This window comes from Anser brachyrhynchus (assembly GCF_964034855.1).
Source record: "Anser brachyrhynchus genome assembly, chromosome: Z".
NCBI lineage: Eukaryota > Metazoa > Chordata > Aves > Anseriformes > Anatidae > Anser > Anser brachyrhynchus.
Window position 1 is genome coordinate 16,254,482 of NC_137697.1, and position 12,095 is coordinate 16,266,576.

At 35.6% G+C, this 12,095-nt stretch overlaps 1 protein-coding gene across 6 annotated transcripts in view; it reads right to left on the minus strand.

Moving 5' to 3' along the window:
• Nucleotides 1-1,225: 1,225 nt before the first annotated feature.
• Nucleotides 1,226-12,095, minus strand: part of ELOVL7 (ELOVL fatty acid elongase 7) — a 33,803-nt gene continuing 22,933 nt past the window's right edge. For all 6 annotated transcript variants that reach the window (XM_080572908.1, XM_080572905.1, XM_080572906.1 and 3 more), the window contains 6 exons: nt 11,810-12,000; nt 9,467-9,547; nt 8,987-9,043; nt 7,253-7,358; nt 4,344-4,480; nt 1,226-3,107 (listed from right to left, as the gene is read on the minus strand). In XM_080572908.1, coding sequence (XP_080429034.1) covers nt 2,904-3,107; nt 4,344-4,480; nt 7,253-7,358; nt 8,987-9,043; nt 9,467-9,547; nt 11,810-12,000 — 776 coding nt within the window. In that variant the 3' untranslated portion in view covers nt 1,226-2,903. The remainder of the gene's footprint in view (nt 3,108-4,343; nt 4,481-7,252; nt 7,359-8,986; nt 9,044-9,466; nt 9,548-11,809; nt 12,001-12,095) is intronic.

The window sequence follows — 12,095 nt, forward strand, 5'->3', positions numbered from 1 at the left end:
CATTTGTCCTCCACCAAACCTAAGGAACACAACATCCCAACCCACTTCCCCTCATTATCTCTCAGTGTTCACTGTAAACTTAGTGGTTTAATTGAATGATGCACTCCACTTTCCCCTGTAATAACACAATTTTTAGGTAGGAAAAAATGTAACTGTCCAGGTGCACACCGCATGATTCTCACAGGCTACATCACAGAAATCTTTTCTATTGAAGCCACTCAGGTAACTGTACTACTATATGCAGCCTCTTACGATACACCCGTACACCACACTGAAAGAACGCATTTTCTTTCTTCAAATGCTTCGTAACACAGAGAAAACTAAACCATTGTGCAAGAAACGTAGCAGGACAGTGAAGTAGTACTTGCTGACAGCCCACAGACTGATCAGCATCTCCAGTTTCTGCTCCTGCTTATTAAAACTTAATCTCAAATTATGGAAGCAGTTGGCTGCTGCACAAGTGCCAGACTTGGACATTTTTCCTGGCTCCTTATAGGAGGCCTGAGCAGCTCAGTTTTGACCATGTGTATTCTCAGACCCTACTTAAGCTTCAGAGAGTTTGAAGAAGTAGGTGCTGATCTAGGTCGCAGACCAACAAACTACTGTCTGGCCCCTCACACTCAGCAGTAGGATGCACTCCTTTTACAATGCAGCTGCATACACCCTTTCTCTTACTTCCAAGTGGTTCTGACCTCTGCATATTTATGCATTTTCTATTGCTGCAGTGGGTGGAATAACTACAAAATAGTGGGCCAAAACTAGGACTTCCGCACCAGCAATGCAAAACTACAGAGTAGTCTTTCTTCATCAGTACCTAGTTAAAAAAATATGCAAAAATAGGTGCCACTCAAGCTTTAAGAAGAGACAAACCCTTTTCAGCTGCTTGAAAAAAAAAAAAAAAAAACAACACAGCACTAGGCCCCTACTGTCAGGAAATGACCCCCCCCCTCCTTTGGAAGCTAAGCGTGTACACACAGGTTGGAGGCTGGAAGGATTTGAGACTTGGAGTCAGTGATCAGATTTCCCACTGAAAATACATGTGACCCCCAGTCAGCATCCTGGCTGTTCTGGGTTCTGTGCTAAAGCACCTCTCTCCCTCCCTGTGCACTGCCAGGGAGCTGAAACTCAGCACAGAGGATTCCGTGATTAAGAACCTAAAAACTGCAACAGTCATGATAATCGGATTTCAATCTGCCATGAGAGTTGATAGCTGCGGGGATTAAAATAGGGGAAAGATAAAACATAAATTACTTTTTATTTGTTTTATAAAGATGACTTGTATGCAATTTCATAAGAATTATATGCAACACATGTCCATGATAAAGTTTAAATTCTTTTAGCATTAACAATACACCATAAATGTTGCTATGCCTATAAATATATTGAGGTAACAAAACTTATTTTCTTGGAATTTTACAACAGGGAAGCAATTGAAACCTGCACCAACATTTTGGATATTTGAAAATCCCACAGATCAGGTCAAGCACAAAGCAAAAACGACAAGCTTCTTCTCTGTCAGTAGCGAACGTAATAGAAAACAGTACATTTAAAGGTAACATGTTAATTTAAACACCTCTACCTCCTCAGTTACAGGTCTGATGCATGAATCTTTTCCTTAATAACCTCATACAATACAAATGCAGCTTATGTGCAAATAGCTAGGCTCTTTAATTTCTCTACGTGTGTGCCCTTAACAATCTGCCATGTTTCCATGTTTCCTAACATGGAAAAAAACATACTGGTCAATCCGATATGGACTCCACACATGCCCTACCACCTTGGCCAGCCCCAGTCTCAGGAGTTCAGAGAATGTCTTGTATCTTTTTCTCTAGTTTGACAGAACAGAGACAAGGTAACCAGTGCTACTTAACAGAGAAAACTTTAAACTTGAGTTGTTAAAAACAAACAGTAATAATAATAAACAATAATAAGAAAACCCCAGAAAGTCTTTTGAGGCATGTATTTCAATAGATAATGGGAATGGAAGAAAACAGAGCACAGTACAGTCATGGTATCTAACATTTAGGCTTCAATCAAAAAATGTGTTTCTTTAAAAGATATATAAGGACTAAGATTTTGACTGCTGAATTACATATTTATCCCCACTAAGCAGTCTATCCTACATATATAAAAACACACTCATAGATTAAGATTATTATAACACTTCGGTGAACAAATCACTAGGCTGTTTTGATCATTACACTACAAGACAGTTTGGATGACCCTCAAATTAGTAGGTTTCTTGCATTTAGGATAATTTTTAAATGAATACAAGTTTCCTACGTAAAATGAATTAAGTTATCTCAATCAAAGAGGGTACATATAAAAGTCTATCTTCAAACTAAATGCCATACTTCGACAGATTAACATACATTCCTTTCTTTAAAGTAATATTGTTTTTAAACACATAATGCTTATATGTATTAGTTATATTAAGAATAAGATTTATATTCAAATATAGTATTTATTGAAGATTCATTCTTTTAATAAATTGTAGCTGACATTCTCAACAACTTATAACAATTAAGGTCATTTTTTTCCTCAATGTTCAAAGTACTTTGTACTTGTCATACACACTAATTTTCTCAACAAGTATCTTTATTTTCCTGCATCTTCTAGATAGAGATCATCTATCCATTCATTTCTTGCAGGAAAGACATGAGGAAGTTGTTGAAAACACTTTTTTTTTCTTTTTAATTCAGAGATACATGCTGTTCTACCCCACCCCCCAAATTCTGAAACCCAAATAACTTATGGTAAAAATACAAGTTCTGCTTTGGAAGAAAACATACAAAATATACACAGTGTAGCGTGTGCACCTAAATATCTTGATTGTCAAGTAGCTCAAGTTTTCACTCTGATGTATACATTTTTTTCTTCTTTCTTGTAGACAAGAGTTTGTTTCACTGATCTTTGCTGATGCCATTTCGTGTCGTCTTTGGTAGTCGTTGTCCCTTTGTGTAAGCATGGTACCAGAAGTGCAGAAACAAGACTAAAAACATAGAACCATATAGCCAAATAATAAACATGAAAATTGGATACTGGTATGGACAATCATCCATGATGTAGATTTGTCCTATATGGACTGTAATCATAATGAACTGGACCTGGAGGGAAAAGATAAGGAAAATTATTAATTTTAAAAGAAAGACAAACTTTCTACAGACCTTTTAAAAGATTTAGCAGAACTTGCATTCACAAAAAGTTGAGGGCACGGGCTTTTTCAGCTATAGATAGGGTCACCATTATTGACCCTCTCCCAGATTGTTACTGCATTGAAAAGCACTTCCAAAGAGTAAAGAAAGACATATTGTCCAAGGACAATACGAATTACAAGCAGCAATGAGGAACCCCTACTAGAAGAAAGGGAGTCTGCACTAGCCAGTTCAGTAAAGAAAGAAGTAATTTGACACGTTTGACCAGTGACAAATGGGATATTGCTCTGGAAAAAAAAAAAAGCCTGCAAAAAAAAATACACATTAGGATCTGTGAACATGATAGTATGCAGGTCAGAGGTGAGGGGAAATTCATGTGACACAAAGGTCTGCAAGTCCCAAAAAAGCAATTTAAGGGAGGATTTAAAAAAATTCCACATGAATTCTAAGTTAATAATCGACAGGTAATACCGCCAAGACAAAAAGCCTCTAAACTTATAAATATTCAAGCTAAGTCATTCCTAGTTACACAGGGTTACGTAAACGAACACCAGACCTGGTGCAAGCAGTTACAGCCATGGCTGCTTCTCTCTGCTTCTTTTGCTCATCTGTGAACAGGCCAAACTGATTGTGTAGCCAGAAGCTGAATTTTTAAAATTTCTATTAAGGAAACTGGGCATCAAAAAGCACCCTGAGCAATAACCATTTCAGAGTGATCTAATGCTAATAAAACACTTAATGTAAATTCTCTACACACAATTTCTATGAAAGAAGGGACATGACATTAGGAAATACTTCTTTTTCCCTGCAGTCATTACTATTTACATGTAGACTCTGTACATTAGATATGTTTTCTTGGTGTAAATTTATATTCTAATTATTTTTATACAGCCAATGAGTTTTGCATGTAGTATTCAGTGAATACATTTAACTGAAAAGCTTGTGTCTATGATTTTATGGTGAATGTTGTCTATGATTTTATGGTGAATGTTGAAGTCAGCAGATTTAAGTAAATAACTCAATGGGGGCTCACAACTTTTGTTTTACTCATTTAAAACATGAGTAAAAACTGTACCAACTGTACTGACCATATAGATCAACATTAAAAAGTACAAATCTATTGCACTGTTTGCATTAGCCACAATCAGCTTTCTGAGAGATGTTCAAGTCAAATAGAAAATTACTCACAAGTTGTATAGTTGTCATGTATTTTTTCCACCACAAGTATTTATGATAGGCTGGTCCCAAAGAACAGATGCCGTAGTAAGTATACATGACAACATGTACAATGCAGTTCAACAAAGCATGAAACGTCCCTAAACCACCTGTAGAAGGAAGATAATAAGGTAGTATTATTGCATCAGGTTTATTTAGGTCATCTAAAAGCCACCTGAGGTCCTAGTAGTTTGTTTTGATTCAGAGGAAAACAACCAACCAACCAAAAAAGACGACAAAAATTATAGATTTTGGTTAATCAAAGTATTTAACCAGAATTGGGTTGACACCGATTCTGAAGGATCTTATCACACAGGTTTATCTTAGCTATCCCAAAACAGCAGTAAATTGGTCTGATCTAATGACCTTAAAAAAAAAAATCACTATAACTTCTCAAAGTGACATATATACATGAAGGAGGCAGAAAGAATTTAGTAGAAGCAGCATTCCTCCTGTTTTACACCTATTTTCTGAGCATCACGACGAACTTTGCAAAGTTTTAGAGGATAAGTAATTCCCCAACAGATTTCCAGAGAAAGAATCGCAGTTTCAGACAGTAAGTTTCTGGAATCATGATGTAAGTGAAGGCCTCAAAAATCCACGTTCCATCTCAAAAGCACACGTACAATGGAAAGGAAATTTAAGGCCAACTAATGACCTTCTTTGGGACAAACTCATGACTGAAACTGGTGAGATATTAAACAGAGTGAGTGAGGAAATTTTTTGTTTGTTTGTTCGTTTGTTGTTTTTTTTTCCCCCTCCACGGATCAACAGTGGAGTTAGATGATGTTGCTCAAGGTAATTTTGTTTTAAAGAACATAATAAATTATAGGTTAAAAATGATACAAGAGGTGTCTGATAAAGTATTTTGAAGATAAATATGAACATGAAAATGTTGAGCATCAGGAAGAAAACAAAATGTTACGAAAAGCAGACACTTAGTGAGAAATATTTCTTATCCAAAAGCCAATTTGCCATTAAGAATCACTTAAGTTAAAAATAAAGCTTATTTTGTGATTTTAGTAGCTCACACTAGTCTTCCAGCTTGATAGATCATAACTCTTCCACCTGTGATTGCAAACTTTCTTTGAAAATTACTTGTCTTTTTGAAAATAATTTGAGTGTTCTCACAGTCCAAAAGTACATACTTTTTTTTGGCCTGCACAGTGAATATTCAAAAGAAAAAATAAATAGTTAAAGCAGAGAGAGAGGCAACAGTACAAGAATATGCTTCAAAAAGCAACACCGTATATAAACAACATCTTACAGTTCTCTATTTATCAGAAGAAAAATCAGCATCTCCTTTCACAAACCCATTTTTTTTTAAACACAGGTTCCAAAGCTTGGTCAGTAGAGACCGTAGTGCCACTATTTAGAAGGAAGGACAAGCAGTGATGGAACTGAATATAAGATAATCATCAGCAGGATTGAAATTCTTGGAAAAAAAATAAGTTGTCAAACAGAACAATATTTGGAAAGATCAGTATAAAGATAAGCAAAAGAGCTGCAGGAATAGATATAGCTCTTCAAGGCTCAGTATGACTATTATGAGCAGAGGATAAAACAGACCTTGCACAATTTTTTGAAATATATGTCAAATTATTACATGGGAAATTTGAATCTGATGCAAAATCAGAAGCCTGTATCTGGTATACTGATCCAATCTCCAGATAAAAGGCAGAAAGTTAATCACCTATAAGTGGAAACTTTTCAAGGTTGAAGAGGAGAGAGTGTTAGTTGCTGGAATTCTTTGCAGATCTATAAACAAACTGAACTGCATGCTGAAAAATCTACTTTCAGTTTCCTCATTAACTTAAAATACCAGTTATTCATCAACATTTGAGAAAGACACGATCAAGCTTCCTAATAACAGAAACTCAACAAATGCAGCAGAAGTATAGCCTTTCATACACGAGCAAAATCTGCACACTAGACTTCAAAAGACCCAATCTACAGATATCCTGGACTGCTTTTGGGGCTTATTTTCACATTCATAAAACAAAAACTAATAGATCAGATGTAACTACCATGGTTCTATTCTTCAGTTTGCTATAAAAATAACATGCCAGAGAGTATGGGTGAAGAAACATGTATGGGGAAAAAACAAAAACAAAAACGTACCCTCCTACAAAACATACCCTGTACTACTAAAGGACTCTCCATTGTGCTTACCAGGCTATTCTCATGGCATGCTATATTTATTAGTGTTGTACACTAGTTCTGTAGCATAGAAAGATGCATGCACATAGAGCAGGGAAGGAGACAAGTGGAGCTATTCTGGAGTGGACAGAAACTCTTAGTTCATCACAATACAAATACAGGTAGAGCCTAACTTTCTATAACACATAAGGTCAAAAAAATATGTCTGTAGTTTTCTGAAAGCTAAATAAAGTATTAGGTGTAAGTAAGCCCCACTTGTTCTGTGGCTTAAAGACAGTAAAAATGACTGCTAAAACAGCACTTTAAGGATAGTAAAAAACGATGAGAATGTAGTCCTCCCCTCCAATTCAATTCTTATGGATTGAAGAAAAAATGTCTTTGAAGAAGTATAAGGTAGATACTCTGAAACTTCTTCCATACCACTTCTAATTTTGCAATCACATTTCTTTTTCATGTAATATTGCTCTTTGTTTGTGTCTCTCTCCTGTGCACCTTTTTCCCTCAACACTGCACAAAATGACATCAAGTAAGAAAAATTAGTGCTCCCCACCCATTTAGATAGTTGTCGTGTATGGTGATCTCAGATGGTACAAAAAATTCTGAAGACATACAAATCTAAAAATGTTGGTGTTTGCAGGAATTTTTAATCTGTTCTTCAAGTATTTGTCTAGCATGTTTTTGGTACCAGAAGATATGTAAAAGTTGAACTGTCTCTTCACTACCTGCAGCAAATTTGACTCCAAACCACCAGGTCCATGGCATGATGGAATGATGAAAGACATGCAGGAATGTAACTTGGTTGTTTTTCTTACGTAGCACAAAAAATATCTGAAACAGATTTTAACAAACAGAATGTTATAGAACACTCAAGCCCAACATACTAAAAGAAAACTGTATGCATCTATGCTGGTTGCTCACTACTATACACTTAAAAATTCTTCACAGCTGCAGTCTAGAGAAAAGATGGGAAACATCTGACTGATTTTTGAAAAAAAATAAAACCAGTATTAAAACCCACCTGTGGAGTGAAGCCAAAGCAAGCTTCAAAAAGCAAATACCCACAGCTGAGCAATGGGTGCAATGGACAATGTAAGATGGGCTTGCTTGGGCTGAGAAGTATTTAGAAGCATCAGATTTTAAGTCCCCTGAACTTCTAAAGGAAACACATTTGAGAAAACGAAGTGAAGGACTAACAAAAGATACAGACAGGAGAAAATATTAATTTAGAGAAGTAGCCTTTCTCATTAATACTGACTTAGCTAGCCTTGGAAAAAGGCAACATTGGGAAGTATAAATGTAACTACTCTAAACAGATATTGACAGGCCACACTTAAAAGGACAGATATTGTGAGAAATGTTAAGGGAAGACAGAGCAAGAAAATTGTATAAGAAGAAGTCAGGTCATGAGAAGGGTGGTATCAGATGGCAAAGAAAGTAATACAGAGAGAAGTCTGGCATGCTATGGAAAACATTTGGAAACAGATGACTTAAATACAGTTAATAAATAACTTCTGCAATAATACCAAAAAGCTGCTGAGAACCAGGTACCTGATTGAATAGATTCAAATAAAACAAATAATAATAAACAAAAATTTCAAGCCCAGGGCTAATTAAAAAGGGGCAATCTAACAAGAGGGTAGTAGAGAAGACTAAGCCAGTCAGGCTTTTCCAGTTTTAGCATTCCTGGCACTTACATTACCATTCCATTTGGCCCAGTCAGTAAGATGTTGAATCATGACTGTAGATGAAAGTTAGATGTCTAACTTTGCTTGCGGGGTATAGAACATCCCAGCTGCTCATGAGTCAGCTCCTGAATCACCACTATTGTGCCCGACACAGCTCCACCATCCCTAGTAGGTGCCAGCCTCAGGAAAAGGGGAAGGCAGATGGCTGGTGGTGGTGAGCAAGGTCTGCATTCTGCTTTAATGCACTGCAGCTCAGACTTCCTTTAAAACTGTTCAGAGTGCAGGCCAAGTACCAAACACATCTATGGCCAGCAAGGTATTCACAGGAGTTTAGAGCAGGTGGTTATGATAAATTATGCTGTATTCAGTTCTGTTGATGCAAATATTCCGAAAGTGGAAGATAAAATCTGAAGATGACATGGAAAAAAAATTCAATGTAATCAACACTGATTTTTTTTTTTTAACCTGCCATGTTGAGACAAGCATTGCTGCAGCACAACAGGTTAGTGTATTTGGCTGATAAATAGCTAAGTTATCAGGGCTTCCAATTTTTTTTTATGATATGTTCTCTAATATTTTCCCTGATAAATAAGGAGTGACAGTGTAAGGGTAGAATAAGATAGTAAGGGTAAACGACCTGGTGGTATTCTAATAGTGAAGGCTGGAGTAATAATGAAAAAGCAATTTATGCTGTCAGCCCTCAACAGCAGTGGTTCTTCTACTGTGAAAGGGAAACATCACTACATTGTTTATTAGGCTACAAATACTTACAGTGTCTAATAGTTCAATGAACTTGGAAAAGTAGTACAACCAACAAGTTCGTACCATCTGCAAGAGTGAAAAACAGACATTGTTAAATCCTAATAGTGATAATTAAAATTAAGAAGCTGCAAGAAAAGTAAGAGTATAAAAGGAAAATAGAGAGAGAAGTAAGTGGTGTCTTGACGATGTATAGTTTGTTGTTGTGGTGGTTTTTTTTTCCTTAAAAAAAATAAAAAAAACGATATTCTTTAATTGTTAGAGAATTTTAAAACCAAGAGGAACAAGCCAACAAATAGGCTGCCTTTTTTTTTTTCCAAACAGTAAACCCCTACAGTTAGCCCCTAAATATGTGAATGCTTTATATTATACAGTAAGGCATTTTTCTTTAGAGCATTCCGCTCAACAGCAATACATTTGGTTGTTCAAAAAGAATTTCCAAAAATAAAGTCAGTGTAGCATAACAATTTGACCATGCATTTGGCAACTTACTCTTAGAGCTGTAGGTGACCTTGAGTAGTCAACAATATCACACCGGAATGAGTACCCGGTGGCCCAACCCGACATAAGAAACTGGAGCAGAGAAAAAGAAAAGGGCACGGATTACTTTGTGTCTTATGAAAAATTCATTAAATTCAGATTACTATTGCAATCACTAAGCATGAGGGGAAAACAACATTATAAACTTGTTGGATCAGCAACCTTGTCAATCATCTACCTCTGTGTCTACTAGCTACCACAAGATCATTTGCTGCTACAGATTGATTAATTTATAATTCCGTGACCACACCTATGGACAAGAAGCTTCTTTCTACACCCATTATGTCAGCATTAGTAAATGAAGAGGAGAAACAGCTGCATCTCAACACACATGCTGGCTAAGCAACTTATTGTGTAAATCAGAACACAAAAACAAGTGAACCTTTTAGAAATTTTTGGAAGTTATCACAGCCAAATATCTTACTACTCAAGAAAACCATCACAACATAACAACATAAAAGTAGACCTTAATACTTTAAAGACAAAAAACAAATCAATATGCACTATATTTTTAGTATCCTAGTTCCTAAAATCTTGCTTAGTTGAACTGCATGATTTAATGAGACTTTCACTAATACGATGGATGAGAAGCTACTGTTTTTACAATCAAGAGCACATGTACAGGGCAGGACTATATGTATCATCATTTAATCATTTCTTTTGATCTTTTGATCTTTTCTCCTGGACTATATTAGAACTCAAGACAAGAGCCACATTGTTAATATTGCACTTGGCTCATTCTCCTACCAGCCATTAGGACAACTGTATCTTATATCAGTTAAAAAAAAAAAAACTTGTCATCAATTGATCATAACCCACTCATGCATGATATGAGGTTCAGCTCTTAACAGATGAAGGTTTTTAGTCTATGGCGCATTAGATGTTTTAACTTCTTGAAGAATCAGTTGCTTAAATAAAACAAGATTTAAAACGCCATCAAGATATCTTAACACTAAAACACCCACAAAATGGCTTGGGTCCAAAGAGGGAAAGAATCAGCTTTTTGCTGAGAGTCTGAATCCCTGCTATTGTCTCTCTGTTATACAGCATCTATGCACCCTTTCATGAAATTTTAAGATAGAAGTCATGACAGCAGATTGAGTACTGTGTTAGTAAGAGACACTGCTAGAAGTTTAATTTAATTTATTTAAGTTTCTGAGGGCTTATAATCAAACTAAGCTTATCACCAAATTACAAACAGATGTGTTTGGTGATTTTTCAGAAAAAAAGAGCAAAAAAAATGTAAGCATTTTGTCCCAACACTTACAACATTCATCGCAGCTATTACATGAAGTAGCTGCTGCTGCACTGTCATTTAAGTGCTGTTAAAAGAAATGTCAAGCAGTTCACTGTAACTCATGATGAAATTTATGCAATTTGAGCTAACAGAAACATTGCCAATTTTATGGGATTATATTGCAACATTACCAATTTGCCAAACATAACCACATAACCAGACTTAATATGAAAAGCATCAGTACTGGCATAGTGATATTTAACCAGGCAAATGTAGACAGCTATCACTCACATAATACTATTGTTACACACACACACACACATATATTTTAATTGAAGCAGGCGTCATGTATCTTAAGGTTTAAAAACTGGTTCTAAAACTTCTACATAGTCTATACCATTCATTCTTACGGATTTTTTGCTCTATCAACCCATAATCTTACACAATGCCAGGCTTTGCTGTTTTAAAGTCTAACATTTGCTTAAACACTTGCTACAGACTACAGCAAAATCTCAACACTCAAAAAAAAAAGACTTCCTGTTTCTGAAAAAACAGGCTAAAACTGTTCACTTTTTTGTTTGTTTAAGTGTTTTAGAAGATGAAGGTCACCTAAGTAGATATCATTAACATTTGCGATTTATAAGGCTGACCTAACTGAAGATTATTGTTTAGTAAACATACAGTGTTTGAAACATCAGAGCTGACTATCAAATAGTAGGGTAAAACAATTACAACAGATTAAGAAAAACATATAGTCTACTTTACCTGCTACAACCCAGGGAAATTAAATAAGTTACAAAGATTTTTAATTTTGTGCATTATATATAACGGAACATTAAGTATTTTACCATGGTTCTCTCTAGGTATGACTTACTCCTTTTTTATCGAGTATCAGCTCAATAATTTTGTTGTATGGATCACAGAAATATAATTACAACAATCAGAATAATAGTTTTGAGAATTGAAAAGTGGAAATTGTATTAATAAATTTATTAAAATGTATGAGGGTTTTTAGAGACATAAAATATATGTGTGCTGCCTATAAAAGTAGTACTTACTTCGTAAGTCATGTACAAAGAAAGGATTACCACACTAAAGTTATAAAATGCCATTATCTGCCTGAGTTCAAAAGGTTTTTTATTTTCCATGAGTTTGGGTCCCAGAGAAGTGACAAAATAGATGTAGGTTCCAATGATAAAGGTCGTTGGAAAAGGTGAAGACATTAGTGGCCAGCCTTCCAGTCTTGGATCTAGAGGAGGGGAAGAAAAAAAAATAAGTCAGATCTTTCCAGTACTCATTAAATCCTAAAGAGGCTGCTGAAAAGTACTTAATTCCTAACAGTTT